Source organism: Medicago truncatula, chromosome 1 (assembly GCF_003473485.1).
Source record: "Medicago truncatula cultivar Jemalong A17 chromosome 1, MtrunA17r5.0-ANR, whole genome shotgun sequence".
NCBI classification, from domain to species: domain Eukaryota; kingdom Viridiplantae; phylum Streptophyta; class Magnoliopsida; order Fabales; family Fabaceae; genus Medicago; species Medicago truncatula.
Window position 1 is genome coordinate 6,566,254 of NC_053042.1, and position 20,720 is coordinate 6,586,973.

The 20,720-nt window shown below is 32.3% G+C and overlaps 3 protein-coding genes across 5 annotated transcripts; 1 reads left to right on the forward strand and 2 right to left on the reverse strand.

Moving 5' to 3' along the window:
• Nucleotides 1-423: 423 nt before the first annotated feature.
• On the reverse strand, nt 424-4,263 carry LOC25482085 (putative receptor-like protein kinase At4g00960). Its single transcript, XM_013610580.3, has 7 exons — nt 3,426-4,263; nt 2,827-2,949; nt 2,364-2,500; nt 2,048-2,258; nt 1,711-1,948; nt 1,441-1,591; nt 424-1,344 (listed from the first exon to the last, which is right to left on the reverse strand). The coding sequence occupies exons 1-7, from the start codon at nt 4,261-4,263 to the stop codon at nt 1,039-1,041; spliced, it is 2,004 nt and encodes a 667-aa protein (XP_013466034.2). The 3' UTR covers nt 424-1,038.
• Nucleotides 4,264-5,109: 846 nt separating this feature from the next.
• LOC25482086 (cysteine-rich receptor-like protein kinase 10) lies at nt 5,110-8,675 on the reverse strand. 2 transcript variants are annotated; one of them, XM_013610581.3, is made up of 7 exons: nt 7,804-8,675; nt 7,363-7,488; nt 6,963-7,102; nt 6,471-6,681; nt 6,101-6,338; nt 5,840-5,990; nt 5,110-5,708 (listed from the first exon to the last, which is right to left on the reverse strand). In XM_013610581.3, exons 1-7 carry the CDS (start codon nt 8,660-8,662, stop codon nt 5,409-5,411), a joined length of 2,025 nt encoding a protein of 674 aa, XP_013466035.1. In that variant the 5' UTR covers nt 8,663-8,675; the 3' UTR covers nt 5,110-5,408. The 2 variants fall into 2 exon arrangements, with proteins under 2 accessions (XP_013466035.1, XP_024631095.1); XM_024775327.2 differs by lacking the exon at nt 7,804-8,675 and having other exon boundaries at nt 6,471-6,676; nt 7,363-7,724.
• A 3,645-nt stretch (nt 8,676-12,320) lies between these two features.
• LOC25482088 (putative receptor-like protein kinase At4g00960) lies at nt 12,321-17,320 on the forward strand. 2 transcript variants are annotated; one of them, XM_024770533.2, is made up of 7 exons: nt 12,321-13,289; nt 15,428-15,480; nt 15,650-15,820; nt 15,899-16,109; nt 16,224-16,461; nt 16,564-16,714; nt 16,858-17,320. In XM_024770533.2, the coding sequence occupies exons 1-7, from the start codon at nt 12,431-12,433 to the stop codon at nt 17,173-17,175; spliced, it is 2,001 nt and encodes a 666-aa protein (XP_024626301.1). In that variant the 5' UTR covers nt 12,321-12,430; the 3' UTR covers nt 17,176-17,320. The 2 variants fall into 2 exon arrangements, with proteins under 2 accessions (XP_024626301.1, XP_013466037.1); XM_013610583.3 differs by lacking the exon at nt 12,321-13,289 and adding an exon at nt 14,173-15,246 and having other exon boundaries at nt 15,428-15,544; nt 15,678-15,820.
• The last annotated feature ends 3,400 nt before the right edge of the window (nt 17,321-20,720 follow it).

Sequence of the window (20,720 nt, forward strand, 5' to 3'; positions counted from 1 at the left end):
TTCTTTTTCTTCATATTCTTCCTTTTCTTTTGTTATAAGAATAGTTAATCAATATAGTTAAATAATTTTTTTATCTTTACTAGTAAAAATGGCTTTAATTTTTAAGAGTGAATAGGTTAATTTGTCCTCGAATTTTCCATCATCATTCAATTTCGTCTTTAAATTTTTTGAAATAGCTAAATCGTACGTCTTCAATTTGCTTCATGCCTATCAATTAAGTTTTTCTATCATGTTCACACGTTTCGACGTGCTGACGTGCACTGTTAAATATTGATGCGGCCGTCCACACCACCTTCTACATATGTGGGCACCAATTTGATAGTCAAATTTGACATCATCCTAAATTCATAAAATTCTTCCAAAAATTCATAACTTCATTAAAAATTATAGAAATTCATCAAAATTTCATCTTACTCGTTTTTTTTTTTCTCGCATCAATCAACCTAACTAACCACTCCAAAATGAGATTTCCCAAAATGAGAGAGAAAATCATATTTGAAAAAGTTGTATTCATCTCTTCTTCTTGATGTTCTTGTTGAAAAACTTTGAATTTCTTCTCCTTCCTTGGCTTGTTGTATTGGTTTAGATCTTATGACAATACAACATTTTCAGGGAATTGTTACAGCAAAACACTATCAACAGAAACTGTATCTTGATCTTCAAAGCCTGGTCTGAACACAAAATCATAAGACTCACACATCAACCTCACTGTTTCAATTCAACAAAGAATCATCACCTTCAAATCCATCTAAAGTGCTCATAATAAGAGCCTTATCCTCCTTTTTAAGAACCCTCGTTACCCAAATCATGAACAATGGAATTCAAAACCTTAACATTGATAGACATAGAAGTAGAACCAGTAACAACAACAACAACAGTAGCATCAAAGGGGTTAAAAAAAGCAACCAGTTCTAACGGACAACATACAAAAAGAAAATAAAAACCACTATTTAATTACAATCTGGTCTGGTATTTACAACACTATGAAATATATATGTATTATGGGTATCACGGTCATTCCAATGGTTAAAATTCCAGCTAGCAAGGAAATAGCTCTGTGTTTGAGGCCCCGTTGACCGATAATTCTTGAGCTGAGCTTGGCGGGTTCGTATCTTGAAAGTCACTCCAATCCATATGAAATGCAGGTTCCAAAGGCATTGGGAGAGTAACAGAATCACTATTAAGCATCACTACAACAGAAGCCATGCTTGGCCTGCTAGCTACATTCTCTTGAACACAAAGTAATCCAATATGGATACATCTTAGTATTTCATTTCGTGAATCATTGTTTAATGTCGAGTCTATGATATTTGTTGCAGTCCCTTCCTTCCAATTTCTCCATGCCTGCACAAATTTACCCAAATGCAAATACTACTCTTTGTTAGATATAATTTCACTTCTAAACATGAAAGATATGACGACATGAAAAGTATGACTTACAAAGCTTGAGAGATATTCTGTATTCTCCCCATCACGAATGCCACTGTTTTTTGCACCACTTACAATTTCTAAAACCAATATACCAAAACTAAAGACATCGGATTTTACTGAAAACTGTCCTTGCATTACATACTCAGGTGCCATATATCCACTACAAAACAATATGGGAGTTAAGCTAAATTAAGCAAAATATTTTCACTTATCTTCAACTTTCTACTAACTTGCATAAACTAATTTAAAAACAACCAATACTATTTTTTTAATACTTACTAAGTTCCCACAATTCTATTTGTGTTTTCCTGGGTTTGGTCAATACTAAAAAGCCTTGCCATGCCAAAATCAGCTATCTTAGGATTCATCTCTTCATCCAAGAGAATATTGCTTGCTTTGAGATCACGATGAATAACACGTAGTCGAGAATCCTCGTGAAGGTAAAGAATGCCTCGAGCAATACCTAAAATGATTTTGTAGCGCCTTCCCCAATTTAATTGCGCTTTTTTTGCTTGATCTGCATTTGATATGTGCAACCACTTTGAATCATATAACAATGTAATTAATAAGCTTAATGTTCAACCATAACTATAGAAATAAAGATAATAAAACCTACCAAAAATAAAGTAATCAAGACTTTTATTATGAACAAACTCATATATAAGTAGTCTTTCTCTTCCTTCTAGGCAGAAACCGAGTAATCTTACTAAATTTCGGTGTTGAAGTTTAGCCACTAAAAATACTTCATTCTTAAACTCTAGATCTCCTTGTCCGGAATTCATTGATAACCTTTTGACAGCAACCTCTTGCCCGTTGGAGAACCTACCCTGAAAATAAATAATATTTAGTAATGATAAGCTTTAATAACAAGTGTAAGAGTATAACATATTTTAATTTAATTAATAAAGTAATGTTTAATAGTGCTATTTTACTTTGTAAACAAACCCAAATCCTCCTTTTCCAAGTTTATTAGAATCTGAGAAATCATTTGTAGCAATACGCATGGTGTTGAAGTCGAATTGCAGTTGCTCGGTAGTAATATTAATTTTGTCTTCTTCTTCTTGAACTTCTGCGACAAACGGGTAAAAAAAATTCGTCATACATGATAGGAGACTATTACCATTTTAATCAACAAAATTTTGTTACAGTGAGGATAAGAACTCCAATCCTTACAACAACAAAAAAAATTATATCACTAACCTATCAAATGTTAGAGATGAGCCTATATACACTACTCCAAAAAAACACATTGAAATCAGCTATTCCTACAACCGATTTAAAAGAGAGTATTTTAATCCGCATATTTAAACTTAAGGAATTTAAAGATATATAATATATTCTTTTTCTCATAAAATTGCATTGCAATAGTGAACGTATATCAATGTTTCCACTTACCTTCAAACCTTTTATCTGGCTCCCTCACTCTTATATAAATGCAGATAAAAATGAAGACCATAAGAACAAGAGCAATTGGTACTCCTACAGCAATGCCAATAGTAGTACTTTTATTGCTTTTTCCTGCACAAAGATACTAAAGTAATAAGTCAAAACAAAAATTTCAATAATTAAGGTGTTTTGAATAAAAAAAAAAAGAAGAAGAGGTGAATTGAATAATTTATAGTGATATTTTATAATAAAAAAAAAATAAAGAAAAGAAGAGTAGTGCCAAAAAAAATAATTAAACAAGGTTATCATGGATTTTATTCTTTCCATTAACCTTTTTAATTCAAAACAACAAATATTTGATTAATAAAAATAACAACTAACAAAATTAATGCTGTATTTTTTATGTTAACAAAATTAATATTTGTTGTTCAAAATAACTATACTCACTAAGACCACCATAAACTTGATTTTAAAATTTTAACAAATACAATTTTTTTTTGCCTAAATACAATGTTTATTTGTTTGTTAAAGGTTATTAAATAAACATTTTTTATAATTTCGTTATGTTTGTGTGCTACTTTTTTTTTAACTAATCTATTGATAAATACCTGGAGAGGAAGTGTTTTGTGCAAACGGAGGAGTTGAGAATGGTGGCACTTGTAATGATGAGGGTGGATCTGGTGTTTGTTGATAGAAGAGTGAATCGGTTTCATATCTCAAATAACAACTTGGTCTAACAATTCTAGCACCCAACCTGTTGTTACAACATCTTGGGATTGCTTTGATAGATTTTACCAAACAATCATCGCACAATGATTTAGACAAATCAGGTGTGCATTGAACAAGAGCATATATAGTTTGATTATTATTTTGACCAACCTCATCACTTCCAACAGCATATTTAAGGTCACTATCACCTGATGAAGCTCTATTTCTTAAATTATCCAATAAATTTTTCAGTACTTTATCAAATTCATCTTCATTTGTAGCATTGTTCAAACTCCATCCTAAATAAAAAGGTCTAGTTTCATTCAGACCGAATATTGAACGGTATGAGTAACGCAACATGCATGTATCTTCATCATACCAACCAATAGCCTCTTTTCGATTTTGACAAAGTTGTGTTAGAAAGACAGATGAATTCTTTATGCAATTTTGACAATCATTGGGTTTGACATCTCCTCTACAAAGTCCAATAGCGTTTACTTTGTCGGTGTTTATTCCATAAGAGGAATTATAGAAACCGTAGTTGATATCTTTGTTGGAAGTGAGAGTGGATAGAAGGGTGTTAAGGTTTTTGTGATAGGTGCTGTTGGTTGTGTAGTTACCACCATCGTTATTTTGATCACAGAAGTATTGCAATTTGTTATCATTGTTAATGTTGGCTGTGGTGAGTTGAGATGTGAAAATGAATATGAGAAGGAAAGAACAAAGAAATGAAGACATTGTTTAAGAAATAACAGACAATAATTATGGATGTTTGAAGCATTAAAATGTGGAATGAGTTTTATTTTATTTATTTTTTATTACAAGGAGAATGAGCTTTCATTGAAAAAGAATTTGGCCGGCTATAGATTCGACTATTGCTAGCTTTTAAAACTATTCAACCAAAATTTCACTTTCGTTTTTATACAACTACATAAACACTTACGTTAATTTTAGTAGTGATGGCAAAACAGACTCAACCGTCGGACCGACGGGTTTATTTTTGACAGAATGTATCGGAGTTTTGAATTTCCTTCTGGTTGACCCATCTCGTTTAACTCATTGAAAAAACGCGGCGGGTCGGGCAGGAACGAGGCTGGTTGGCCCACCAACTCATCAACTAGCTATTTTTATTTATTTTTTGTTTGATGAGTTTAGATAAAATTTTAAGTGGAGTAGCTCTATAACTCATCATAACCTAATGCAATAAAAAATAACTATTACCTAAATAAATTTAGGTTTTTTTTTTTTAACAGTGATTTGCTATCGTGAGAGTTGAAACACTGAGAAAGAAACTCTTTTAATGAGACAGTGAGGAGAGCACTGCTTCTGTTGTGCTTACTAGGGATCGTCATTGCCTCCGCTCCAACTCCTTGGTTGTTAGATTCATTGAGATTTGTTTTAGGTCGGTGAGTTTTAGTTTGAGACTTGTTAAATGTTGTTGGATTTATAATGGTGGCATTGCTACTATTAATTACAATGTTTTATTTTTTAATTATGTTGATAGTGTTGGATTTGTCTCATATATAAGCTTGTTTTGACCACATATTTATTTGTTACCATTTTTTTTAAATAACAAGAACATAGTTTTTTATAACAAAATTGTCAAAAATATACATTAAAAAAGTATTTTTTACAGACCAACCATCAACTCGTGTGTCCGTCTCTGAGCTGGACGGGATATGAAATTTTGGACTCGACCACCTAAATTGACTCGACCTATCATGTTCCATTTTAGACGAGCTTAAGTGGGGCGGGTCAAAACAGAGAGGCCGTTCCACTTTACTATCCCTAAATTTTACTGTAGAATTCTAATGAAAAGTTAAAACAATTAATTATGCAAATACATCTAAAACTCTCTTCAATAGCTAATATTAAAATTTCAGCTAGCGAGGAAATAGCTGTGTATTTGAAGCCCCATTGACTGATTCTTGAGCAGAACTATGACCTGACGATTTCATATCTTGAGGCCCTATATGAAATGCAGGTTGCAAAGGAATTGGGAGAGTAACAGAAGGGCTATTAAGCGTCACTACAACAGAAGCCATGGTTGGTCTGCTAGCTACATTCTCTTGAACACAAAGTAATCCAATATGGATACATCTCATTATCTCATTTAGTGAGTCATTGTTTAATGTTGGATCTATGATATTTGCTGCAGTCCCCTCCTTCCAATTTCTCCATGCCTACACAAATTAAATTTACCCAAATGTAGATATTATTCTAAGTTAGATATAACTCCATTTCTAAACTAATTTAAATAAAAATAAAAATATTATAACATAAAAGATATGATTGCATGACAATTATGACTTACAAAGCTCGAGAGATATTCCGTATTCTCCCCATCACGGATGTAACTATTTTTTGTACCACTTACAATTTCAAGAACTAATATACCAAAACTAAAGACATCTGATTTTGTTGAAAATTGTCCATGCCTCGCATACTCTGGTGCCATATACCCACTACATAACAATATGGATAGTTCAGCTAAATTAAGAAAAATATTTTTACTTATCTTCAACTTTCTACTAACTTGCATATAAGCTAAGCTAATATATTTTGCAATACTTACTAGGTTCCCACAATTCTATTTGTGTTTTCCTGGGTTTGGTCCACACCAAAAAGTCTTGCCATGCCAAAATCAGCTATCTTAGGATTCATCCGTTTATCTAAGAGAATATTGCTTGCTTTGAGATCACGATGAATAACACGCACTCGAGAATCCTCATGGAGGTAAAGAATGCCTCGAGCAATACCTAAAATGATTGTGTAGCGCCTTTCCCAATTTAATTGTGCTTTCTTTGCTTGATCTGCATTTGACATGCCCAACAACTTTGAATCTTATAACAATGTAATTAATATGCTTAATGTTAACCTCTTCAAAAAAAAAAAAAAACTTAGTGTTAAACCATAATTATAGTAATAAGGATATCAAAACCTACCAAAAATAAAGTAATCAAGACTTTTATTATGAACAAACTCGTATATAAGTAGTCTTTCACTCCCTTCTAGGCAGAAACCGAGTAATCTAACTAAATTTCGGTGTTGAAGTTTAGCCAGGAAAAACACCTCATTCTTAAACTCTAGATCTCCTTGTCCAGAATTCATTGATAACCTTTTGATAGCGATTTCTAGTCCATTAGAGAGCCTACCCTAAAAATAAATATCATTTAATAATGATAAGTTTTCATAAAAATTATAGGAGTATATTATATCATATTTTAATTAAGAGGAGTGATATTTATACAACCATTTTTGTGACAACTGTTGGAACAACAAATTCTTTCATCTTCTTTGGGACATAAGCAAAAGAGGGAAAGTGTGAGAGGGAGAGTAAAAACAAGTATATACGAGTGAGAGAGTTGTCACAAAATAGTTATACAAATATTGTTACTTTTTGGTTAATAAAGTAATGTTTAATAGTGTTATTTTACTTTGTAAACAACTCCGAATCCTCCTTGTCCAAGTTTATCAGAATCTGAGAAATCATTTGTAGCAATACGTATGGTGTTGAAGTGGAATTGCAGTCCCTCTGTAATTTCAATTTTGTCGTCGTCTTCTTCTTCTTGAACTTCTGCAATAAATGAGTAAAAGAAATTTTCCTTACATGATATGAGAGTATAACCATTTTAATCAACAAAATTTAGTTAAAGAGAGTATATTACTCCAATCCTTATTACCTAAACAAATTGTAGCACTACATGAGTATATCAATGTTTCAACTTTTTTTTTTTTGAAACTGCGAAATATTATTCACGTTGAGAATGTGCAAGACGCACAAAACTCGCGGCAGAGACAAGGATACAATAAGGTGCAATGTTTCAACTTAATTACCTTCAAACCTTTTCTTTGGCTTCCTTACTTTCAAATAGATGCATATAAAAATGAAGACCATAGCAACAAGAGCAATTGGTACTCCTATAGCGATGCCAATGGTAGAACCATAATTGTTGCTTTTTCCTGCACAAACAAAAAAACTCCGTGGGGACATTTCATATGTACTAAGATAATAAAAAAAACTCAAATAATTAAACAAAAAGACAAATTAACTGCATTAGTTTTTGTAAATAAAAAAAAAAATATTGTTTTTCAAATTAAATAACTACACTTAATAAGAGGAAATTTAATGTATCAAGGATACTAAGACACGGAAATTATTTTTTAACAAAATTGAAGAAGTTTCCCTAACACCAAGATTCATTTTAATAAGTTGAGGACCAAGATGAAATTAATAAATAAAACTTTCTATAGGTCTATTGATAAGTTTATGAAGACCTGGATAGGAGGTAGTGTTATTTGCAAATGGAGGAGGAGCTGCGAGTGATGGGACTGACGTCGGTGATGGTGACAACGACGAAGGTGAATCTTGTGTTGGTTGATAAAAGAGTGAATCGGTTTCATATCTCAAATAACAACTGGGTCTAACAACTCTAGCACTCATCCTGTTGTTACAACATATTGCGATTTCATTGATAGATTGAACCAAACAATCATCACAAAATGTTTTAAACAAATCAGGTGTGCATTGAGCTAGACCATATATGGTTTGATTATTATTTGGACCAACCTCATCACTTCCTACAGCATATTTAAGGTCACTGTCCCCTGATGCAGCTCTATTTCTTAAATTATCCAACAAATTTTTCCGCACTTTATCAAATTCATCTTCATTTATCGCCGTCTTCAAACTCCATGCTTCATAATAAGGTCTAGTGTCATAGAGACCAAATATTGAACGGCTTGAGTAACGCAACATGCATCTATCATCATCGTACCAACCAATTGCTTGTTTTCTATTTTGACAACGTTGTGTTAGAAACACAGTTGAATTTTGGAGACAATTTCGACAATCATTCGGTTTTAAATCTCCTCTGCATAGTCCAATTGCGTTTACTTTGTCGCTGTTTATGCCATAAGAGGAGTTATAGAAACCGTAGTTGATTTCTTTGTTGGAAGTGAGAATGGATAAAAGGGTGTTAAGGTTTGTGTGGTAGGTGCTGTTGGTTGTGTAGATACCACCATCGTTATTTTGATCACAGAAGTATTGGAAATTCTTACCTTGGTCAACGTCTGCTGTGGTGAGTTGAGATGTGAAAATGAAAATGAGAAGGAGAGAACAAAGAAATGAAGACATTGTTTAACAAATAACAAACAATAATTATTGATGTTTCAAGCTTTAAAACGTGAACGAGTTTTTTTCATTAAAAAATAATTTGGCCGGCTATATATTCGTCTGTTGCTAGTTTTTAAAACTATTTGAAACAAAATTTCACTTTCCTTTTTATAGAAGAAACTAACCTTTCTTAGATGGAGAAACATCATATAATTAATATGCAATTTCTCATTTCTCCCTTAATATGTTAGTTTTGCTGCTAGTTTTCTTAGGAGAAAAAAAATTGGTATACATTAAGTGTAGATCTTTTTATGTTGTTTTGTATTTTTTGTCGAACTAGAGATTTAGTGATATTCATCAACTGTAATTTTTTTCTTCAAGCCATTATGTTTAACAAGGAACTACATTCATCAGTCATTGATTCCTTAAGTACTCCAATAGAGCTTTAAGTATGTTGAAATCTAATTCTAAACTTGTATATGTTTTTGTTTTGTACTATGTTAGTTGGTTGTAATTTTTTATCAACTGTACTCCAATAGAGATTTAGTGATATTCATCAACTGTAATTTTTAAACGACCCCTAATTGCAAGGATGAAATATATATTTAAGCCCTCATTCTATTACTTCTAATCTCTTTCTCTCATACTCAATTTGTTAACCTTCTCTCTCAATTACACAAACCAAGATCAATTTGTTCACCAACAAAGTACGGTATTTTTTTGGGTTCAACGGAGAAATGCATAAGAATAAAGATAAAAGGTAAGAGAATAAAAATACGTAAATATCTTGAGTTTGATTGTATATCTAATGAATTGTACAATATCCGTATGTATAAGAAAAATTATTCATGCGGCCAATTGACATATCCTACAAATTTAGCCTTGCTACTATTTAATCGTGTATAGTGCATAAGTTTTCTCTCGTTGAAGGAGTATGTGGTGCCCCACGTTCGGCTAGTTTTCCATCCGTTGACAAATTCCAACATGCGTAGCCTCCGCACTATAAACACGGAGCAAGAGTTGATTGCTTCATTATCCAATTCTACTAAACTTTGGCCAAGCCTGAAAACATAAAGACCCATGTACTTTTTCATTGACTCGAGAAAGAAATGGTTGACCCTTATTCGGCTGTGATACGCTCATCTAACTTGCTATCGGTTGAGGAAAACTCATCTACCCTTAAATCACCTATTTGTCAATTTCGACTAACAAGATAATTTTTTTAGGCGTAAATATTACCCAATAACAATATTTTTATTTTTATGTTTCCCTAAAAAAAAAAAAACAATATTTTTATGTTGTCAAACAATTACATTGATAATCTAGATAGTATTATTTTTAGAGTTTAAAAAAAAAATAAACTACTTGGGTCATTTTGCTATATTTAATAAGAAAAAGTAATTTTCAAAGTTTGATAATAAATTGGCATAATTTTTAATTCATAATTTGGTACCCTAACTCTTGTAAATCAATTTAAATATACCAGTAATCTTGTAATTCAATTATTGTTCCATTATTGCGCTTGCTTCGTGGATGATTAAGGTGCTGATTACGGTGTGGCTTTCTTTCATCTAGGTCCTGTTTGATTCAAGCCAACATCCTTTAAACACTGAATATTCTCGTGTGTTATTCCTTCCTCGTAGTTGTTGTACTCAAGCTGTGGGATATTTTATGTTATAGATTCAACAATATTTGAATTTTTTAAAAGTTAAATTCATTATTTTTCACCATCTCTTAATGTAATATTTCTATTTTTTTTATCCTCTTAACTAATACCCTAAAACCATTCTTTAATATTATTATTTGATTAAAATAAAAAAATGCACATTTATATTTTTAGGTGGTGTAAATTAACAGTATATTTAAATAAAAAATATAAGAGAACTTAGCTACTTAAACTCCTACTCTTTTCTTCTTTTAATATGGTCAATGAGTACTTCCTTCGATCTTAATTTTGCATTCCCTTCGTTCTAAATTATACGACATTTTGATTATTTTACACATATTAAAAAGTTTACTAATAATTTTGTGTGAGAAAGAAATATTATGAGTTGTTTTACAAAATTATCTTTAATAAATGATATGAGAAAAATAAATTAAAGAATTGAAAGAAGGAAGAGTAATAAATAGTTCATGATATAATAGGAAATAGGAAAGGTAAAATTAATATTTCATTGATGTTTCAAAGCGACATATAATTTGAAACAAATTTTTTTTCCCGCCATATATAATTTGAGACTGGGGAGTATTTTTTTTATGGTGTCGGGGATCGAATTTCAGACCTTGCACATATATTATGCATTGTTCTTACCAACTGCGTTAAGCTCACCGAACGAGTATTTAATTATATGATGAATATTGGTTAACTTAATAAGGGAACTTCTACGGTACACCGCAAATTAAGGTGTACCGGTACTCTCGCTTACAATTTTTATAAATTAACTATCATTTTTTATGAAAGAAAATAGGTGTTTGTTGACATATATATTTTAGAAAATATCATTTTATAAGAAAAAATCATTTCATTTTTTAGAAAAATCATGCTAAATTTTTCTACATTTTATTGTAAAAAATAATCAAAATTCTCTATTATGAGTAATAAGAATTCAGAAAAATCAAATTTTATTGTGTTGACGTTTTTGGTAAATAAAATTTAGTTACTATAATTATAGGTGATAGAAAATATTTTTTCCTATAAAAAAATAATTCATTTAACTATTAATTTAAAAATTCGATGTACCAATACACTCAAATTGTTGGATGTACCATACTAATTATCTTAAAATTAAAATTAAGACAAATAAGTCCAAGACTTCCTCCTTCCGTGGTCCAAAATGTTTGTAGCTGCTCATCATTTCAGTCTCAGTCAAAGCAAACGGGTCAACTACGCTACTGCTCTTCTTTTTCTTTCTAATTTTAGAAAACACGAATTGACTGGTATTTTTTTTTTTTTTGTACAAAAGAGGGCAAAGCCCAGAATTGACTGGTATTTAAAACCTTATCACAAGAACAAAAAACATTAAAATCAATTTCGCCATTAATTGTTCTAACTTTTTTTTTTTACAAATTGTTCTAATTTTTTAAATATTTTTATAAAGGGTTTGTCTAACATGTACAATATTACACAGGTTAAAGAAACTAAAAGTAACAACTTTTCTTGAAAAACAACAATTATTTATTAAAAAATTAAATATTTAATTTAAAATGCGCAAGTTCTAAAAAATTGTTAAACATTAAATAGATCGATTTCTTCCTTAAAAAAAATTAAATAGACCCATTAATATTAAAAAGACAAAGTCTAGAATCTATATGATTTGGGTTTCCTACCGCCTAGAATTTTGTAACATGTCGCGACCATCAAATTCAAATCGATAATCGAGATGGTTTATAAATAAGGAAATTGCTCGTCTCACTTTTGAAACTGAAAAACATACTCCAACAGCAGTTAACCGTCATGCAACTTTTCGACAGTAGTCAAGTGTCATTTGACACTTTTTAGAGAAGTTCAATCATTTTTTAAATCGATTTAACCAATCTTAAAAATGTCAAACGACAATTAACCGTTGTCGAGCCAACGACAATTGATGAAGTTAGGTGTGTGAATTCCTATAAATAATTCTACTTATGTATAAAGAGAGAGAGTGGACAAACCGACAAATAGTGTGAGTACACTATTGGAGGCAATCCGGGTCCAATCTATAGCCGGCCAAATTCTTTTTCAATAGAAGCTCTCATTCCACATTTTAAAGCTTGAAACATCCATAATTATTGTTTGTTATTTGTTATACAATGTCTTCATTTCTTTGTTCTCTCCTTCTCATTTTCATTTTCACATCTCAACTCACCATAGCTACCACTGACACTGCAAACAAATTCCAATACTTCTGTGATCAAAATAATGATGGTGGTAACTACCCAACAAACAGCACCTACCACACAAACCTTAACACCCTTTTATCCACTCTCACTTCCAACAAAGATATCAACTACGGTTTCTATAATTCCTCTTATGGAAACAACACTGACAAAGTAAACGCGATTGGACTATGTAGAGGAGATGTCAAACTCAATGATTGTCAAAATTGCCTCAAAAATTCAACTGTTCTTCTAACACAACATTGTCAAAACCGAAAAGAAGCAATTGGATGGTACAACGATGAAGAATGCATGTTGCGTTACTCAAACCGTTCAATATTTGGTCTCAACGAAATTGGACCTGCTTATTTTGTTTGGAATACAAACAACGCAACAAATGAGGTTGAGTTTAACAAAGTGGTGAATTTTTTTTTGGATAGTTTAAGAAATAGAGCTGCATCAGGGGACAGTGACCTTAAATATGCTGTAGGAAGTGATGAGGTTGGTCCAAGTAATAACCAAACCATATATGGTCTTGTTCAATGCACACCTGATTTGTCTAAAACATTATGTGATGATTGTTTGGTTCAATCTATCAAAGAAATTTCAAATTGTTGTAACAATAGGTTAGGTGCTAGAATTGTTAGACCCAGTTGTAATTTGAGATATGAAACCAATTCATTCTTCTATCAACCAACGCCATCAGATTCACCCTCGCCATCACCGGTGCCTGTGCCAGTGCCATCTTTCTCAACTCCTCCTCCGTTTGCACAAAACAATACTTCCTCTCAAGGTATTTATGGTGGTTTTTGTATGTGTTTTTACTATATCTTTGATATATTAAATATTTAATGTCTCACTGTGTTAATTCTGGTTTTTGCAGATAAGGGCAACACGTCAAGAAATGTCGTCCCTGTAATTTTGTTGATGTTGATTTTATTGTGTTCATTGTTATCATCTTTTTGATCAATTAAGAACAAGGAAAGCCAAGGAAATAATTTGAATGTACTACTATGTATTGCATATTAAAGGAAACTCAAGGAAATAATTTGAATATCATGTTGGTGTAAATAAATAAAGGTGAACGACCATACAACACCCTAAAGTTTTGTTGAGAATATCATGTTGCATATTCTGCTTCTACATGTTTTACCATTCTCTTTTTATGTTACTGTGGGATGCTACAAATTGTGTTTTGCTATTGATATAGATGCTACTGTCAAAATATACAAGAGAAATAAGATATTATGCTACTGTTATTCTAAAATAAATTACTTTGATGCTAAAATTTTATGCTATTGTGATTTGGTTCTAAAAATTTACAGTTTAAATTATAAACAGAAAAAAGCAAAGTTACCGGCATGTTTTACGGATGAGGAAGGTGAAAATATAGATGTTACATCAAATGTAGTTTACATAAAAGTATTTTAAAATGTTCTTTAGTTAATTGCGTATAATGTATAAATTTGAGGGAGTCAATTTTGAGGTGGTCCAAGCACAAGACAAGAATAAATATGATTACTGGGGACTTTGGAAGTCACTATCTTCCCTACCAGTGATAGCAACTGGTGATTGCATTACACTCACAAGCATCCAAGAAGGAGCAATTGAATGTGTTGAAATTAAGAAAGACTTTGACTAATCAAAATAAAAAAAGGGTGACATAATTTGACTAGTAGTACCAATAGTATTAGGTTTGAGTTGGTTTTGATTTGATCCAATCTAAATATTAAAACTAATATATCATTCAAAAGAATTGATCTTGACTTTCAACTTGACTATACAAAAAATGTAATACGACATCTATTGCAACAGAAAGACCCTCCATTCTAAAATAAATGATGTCTTAGGTATTTTTTACAAGCCCTTGATCATTGCAACATAGAAGCTCATGATTCAAAGAACAACCAATATGGCTATTATTTCCTTGAGGCTAGATTCTTTTCATTATTCAATCTTTCTCCTAATAATAATTTTTTCATCATCACAGTTAGCCAAAGCTGATAACACAACACAAAACTTCCACTATTTCTGTAATCCTAACAACGTAACTGGTACCTACACAGCCAACAGTATCTACCAAACAAACCTTAAATCACTTCTGTCCACTCTCACTTCCAACACGCAAATCAACTACGGTTTCTACAATTTCTCAAACGGTGAAAACACAAACAAAGTAAACGCAATTGGTCTTTGCAGAGGCGATGTTAAGACAAACGAGTGTCTTAGTTGCCTCAATGGTTCAAGTAACAATCTCACACAGCTTTGTCCAAACCAAAAAGAAGCAATTGGTTGGTATGAAGATGAAAAATGCATGTTGCGTTATTCAGACCGTTCCATATTCCGGTTAATGGAAATAGGACCTGCATATTATGCAAACAACATGGTAAATGCAACTGATTTGAATGATTTCAATCAAGTTGTTCGAGACTTGCTTGATAACTTGACTAGTAGAGCTGCATCTGGTGATTCTCGTTTAAAATATGCAGTGGCTAGGGCTCGTGGTCCTAATGATCAATCCATATATGGTCTTGTTCAGTGTACGCCTGATTTATCTGAGTCAGATTGTAATTCATGTTTGGTTCAATCCATTGACCGTATACCGATTGATTGTTGTAAAGATAAGAAAGGTGGAAGAGTTGTTAGGCCTAGTTGTAACATGAGATTTGAAACCGATTTTCTCTTCTATGATCCTACAGCACCACCACCTCCTCCTCCATCCACCACCACCACTAACACTTCCTCACCAGGTACTACTTATTATGTTAAAACATCTTTTGACTTTGTAGGCAAAGCATTAACACTTCCTCTCCATGTGGTTTTTTGGTTTCCTTTTTTCGTCTAATTGATGAAAAACCAATTTTTTTTTAATTGAACAGATTGTATTGTTTGAAGTTATGTAATGTCCCATGTTGAATTTGGTTTATACAGGAAATAGCAACACTACTACTGTCGTCATCGCCGTAGTAGTACCAGTTGTTGCTGTTGTAGTGCTCATTTTTATCTGCATCTGTTTAAGAGTAAGGAAGCCAAGGAAAAAGTTTAAAAGTAAGTTGAAGTATTCATGTGAAGAAATTATTTCTAACGTTGTTAATTTTAACCTGCAATGAACTGAATTGTAATTGTAAATGTTATCTCATATCACATGAAAAGTTCTATTTTAACTTGTTTTCATGTGTAGTTCAAGAAGGAGAAGAAGATGAAGATGTTGAAATTGAAATTTCGGAGTCATTGCAATTCACTTTTGACACAATAAGAGATGCAACAGATGACTTTGCTGCCTCTAATAAACTTGGACAAGGTGGATTTGGGACGGTTTACAAAGTAAGCAACGCTGTTAAATATCACTTACTACTCAGTTACTTGTTGAGAACATATTATTCATGACTAATATATTTTCAGGGTAGACTCCCCAATGGACAAGAGATTGGTGTCAAAAGGTTGTCGAGGGATTCTGGCCAAGGAGATTTAGAATTTAAGAATGAAGTAGTTTTAGTGGCTAAACTTCAACATCGAAACTTAGTTAGGCTACTTGGTTTCTGTATAGAAGGAAGAGAAAGACTACTTGTATATGAATTTGTTCAGAATAAGAGCCTCGATTACTTCCTTTTTGGTAGGTTTTAATATATGTTGAACTGAAACGTATCTCTATTTATTTTGTTGTGATTGAAGATAACTTAATCACATAGTTCGACGATTCATATTTGTTTTTTATGTTTCTACGCAGATCAAACCAAGAGAACACAATTAAACTGGAACAGAAGGTATAAAATCATTGTAGGTACTGCTCGAGGAATTCTTTACCTTCATGAGGATTCTCGGCTGCGTATTATTCATCGTGATCTCAAAGCAAGCAATATTCTCTTAGATGAAGAGATGAATCCTAAGATAGCAGATTTTGGCATGGCTAGACTGTTTGATGTGGACCAAACTCAGGAAAATACAAACAGAATTGTGGGAACCTAGTAAGTATGCAAAAGAAGTATTAATTGCTATAAATTGACCGAAGATGCATGATTGTGGAAAGATTCTATTTAGTTGAGAATAATTATTTGTATTGTTTGCAGTGGATATATGGCACCGGAGTATGCAATGCATGGACAATTTTCAGTGAAGTCAGATGTATTTAGTTTTGGTGTATTGATTCTTGAGATTATAAGTGGCCACAAAAACAGTGGCATTCGTCATGGAACTAGTACGGAGTATTTACTCAGCTTTGTAAGTAAAGTAGTCCGTTAATTTCTTCAGTCATATCTTCTTCCATATCAATAGAAGTATGGAATTGGAAGATAATGTGTAAGATTACATTACTCTAGAAGTGTAATCTAACTTGCATTTTGCATATGGAAATATTCTTGTAGGTATGGAGAAATTGGAGAGATGGGTCACCAACAAATGTTATAGATCCCACATTAAACAATGATTCAGTGAACGAAATAATGAGATGCATCCACATTGGGTTACTTTGTGTTCAAGAAAATGCAGCTAGCAGGCCAACTATGGCTTCTATTGTACTAATGCTTAATAGTCATTCTCTCACTCTCTCGAGACCTTCCGAACCTGCATTTTATGTAGATAGTGGAGCTGGAGACTTTCAAGACATGATGCAATCATTGGAGTCTAGTTCAGTTCAAGAATCAGTAAATGAGGCTTCGATTACGGAGCCATATCCTCGCTAGATTCTGATCATATAGGTGATAGCTATAATACATAGTCGATTCGATTTCAGAATAATAAATTTAATTCCTCACGTACGACATTGTGTATAGGAACTCATTTAAGTGCTAATTTGAATAATAGTTTACAAATTATGGTTTGATCAAACAGGAATGTAACTTTCCTTTGCCAAACATGTAGTTTATATATCCTAAGGTGTAAAATTTTGATAAGTGCCTTGTGTGAAGAAGGTTTTTAAATTATGAGAGAACTACATTCTGTCATATGCATAGGTAATCTTGTGGGGAATTTCTACGGTACACTCACAAAGTGAGGTGTACCGATACTCTCGTTTCATAATTTCACAAATTAACGATCATTTTTTATGTAAGAAATAACTATTTTTCAATATTTATATTTTATAGAACATCATTTCGTAAGAAAAAACATCATTTCATTGTTTATAAGAATCATAGTAATTTTTTTACATATTATCGTAAAAAATAATCAATGTTCTCAATCGTGAGTGATAAAATTAAAAAAAAATATAATTTAATATCGTTGACACTTTTGATGAATAAGATTTAGTTATTATAATTATAAGTGATAAAAAAACAATATTTTTCTACAAAAAACAACTCATTTAACTATTAATTTAAGGAGTGAGTGTATCGGTACACTCAAATATATTGGGTGTACCATAGAATTTGCCAATCTTGTGACCATATAAGACTAGCTCAAATGCACACTTGTTGAGAAAAAAAACAGAACAACTAAACTAATTCCTAACTTAATGGTAAAACAAATTCACAAAAAAATGAAGCAATCAAGAGGGTTTAGCATATTCCAAACCTTGTTGAGAATATCAACAGAAGTGTATGTACTTACTGGTGAGCCTTTAGCATGCAGGCTTTAAAGTGAATTGTTCATCTGAAATAACATTCCAAGATTTTAACATTTGTAAGTGCTTGGCTATATTTTCAACAACAAACCTTGGCAATCTATATTTCTATCCCAACTAGAAACATGTTGTATGGACCAGATTTTTTTAGCTATTGCTAATTGCACCCACAATTTATCCAGATTAACTATTACTTGCCAAATAAGCTTCAACGAGAAATTTTAGAGTTTTAAAGTTTAATCACCCTATGATAGCATCAAATGAAATTCCGACGGATGGTTTCAGCTTCTTTGCACACTGAAAAGAAAATGACATTGGATTGCATATCATAGCCTCAAATACTAGCTTTAAACATTTTGAAACAATTAATAATGAATATTTTTGCGACGAATCAAACCCGGTATCCTGAGATTTACAACAGTCATACATCCTGCCTACCAACACTTACGCAAGACCCATGTGGGTAATGAATATTTTTGTATGAGATTTGATATAATTGTAGGGAAATCAATTCAAATTTTCAAATAAATACAAATGAGTTAAAATTTAAGAGGTACATTTTCAGAGGTGGATGAATGTGTCTTGATACTTAGAAAATCTCACAATTATAAGAAAGAGGTGAGACAATTGATCTCCACCAATGAGTAATACACACCAACATTGAAGTTGGATTCAGTTAGTCGAGTTAGTGTTGAAATATTGGAAACATAAACTATTGTTTGAGATTGTTGGTAGTATTGAGACTCTAATCGTTTTATATACAGCCACGACGGGTCAAACATTCGACCATTTTGCAATTGTCCTTTTATGACATTAGTGTCACAAGAAAATTGCCTAATAAAATCAATATGGTGCAACAAGAGGATTTTGCTTTTGAGTGTTGCTATATATAGCGAACACACTTTCACAATGCATTGCGAACGTAGCATCACCATTGGATCTTCATATCACACAATACATGGGTGGTTGGAACTAAGTACTAGAATTTGCTCAATACACATGTCAGTGTCGGGATATCCTCGGGACAAATTTTTCGCTATATGTAGCATTAACCTTTGCTTTTATATCGGCGAATATGAAAGACTTCATTCTATTTGCTCTCATTGTTATATTATTGAACACTCTGCCACACATAATTACAAGAAGGTTAATTTGCTAAAATGAGTTATAAACTAAAGAAACACATCAAACTTTCTCTAAAATTATTGCATTACAGATTACAGTTTATGGATAGATTCCCTTAATGTGAACAAAAAAAATGTACAAAAATAGACTGACACCCACTATTTAAACTTAACTGAAATATTTTTTTTTAAGGAAACTTAACTGAACTAATAAAAATAAAAAGTGCATAAACCAAATAACCTTCCTGAAGTACCTGCACATGCACTGTACGAATCAACATCACGGATTCAAGCAAAAGAATAGCCAATTAACACAACATGAAGATAATCATGAAGATAAGAAGTAGTTAGGACAATAACTTGCGTAGCAAGTTATCTAGCTTTAGTTAGTTTCAGTTAGTTACAAGAGCTTTACTACTCTATGCTTTGTCTCACTGTAATATAGTGCACCTCCTAGAAGCTATATAAGTTGTAATCAACACTGATTCACAATCTAATGAGAATAATATTCATTCATTTTCTCTCTCATAATATGGTATCAGTGACTTTTCCCAAACCGTTGGAAAAGTTTGTTACGATCCAATTCAATCGCTTCCGCCATTAAAGCTTCCTTTTGAAGCTTCTTTCTTCTTCTTTCTTCTTGCTTCTCTTTGAAGCTTCTTGTTTCTCTTTCTCTGCGTTTTCACCGCAGTTTCTTCTCCTTTTCTGCATTTTTACGCTTCTCTTCTTCTCTGTTCTCCCTTGGCTTCTCGTCAGAATTCTCCAGATACTGATTCGCCATTCTATGTTCATCCCAGTGAGAGTCCAACTTCTCTCAATATTTCTCCAAAATTGGATGGATCCAATTATCTTGCATGGAGTCGCTCCATGCAACGAGCTCTTGGCACAAAGAACAAGTTGATTTTCATTGATGGATCCACACCAATTCCTGATTTTGATGATCTCAACAGGCGCGCTTGGGAACGTTGCAACTATCTTCTTCATTCATGGATCTTGAACTCTGTTTCGGATTCTATTGCTCAAACCATCTTGTTCCATGACACTGCTATTTCAGCTTGGGAAGATCTGAAAGAACACTTTGCTAAGGTTGATCGTGTTTGTATCTCTTCTTTACGTTCCACAATCAACAATCTCAAACAAGGTACTAAATCTGTTTTGGAATATTTCCTCGAGCTTCGTACTCTTTGGGATGAATTGAACTCCCATAGACCTATCCCTACCTGCAATTGTGTTCATACATGTAGGGTTGATTCAATTCGCATTGCAAAACAATATAGAGTTGAGGACCAGATTATGCAGTTTTTAACTGGTTTAAATGAGTCATTTTCTGTGGTTAAGACTCAGATCCTTCTTATGGATCTTTTACCTCATATAAACAAGGTATATTCATTAGTGGTTCAAGAAGAGAGTCAAAACTCTTTGCTTCCTACACCTACTTCTGTTGATGAATCATCCATCTTTGTTAATGCATATGATTTCAAGAAGTTTGTTGGTAATAAGGGTAAAGGTCCTTCTGGTGCTTCTACAAACAAATCTGGTGGTA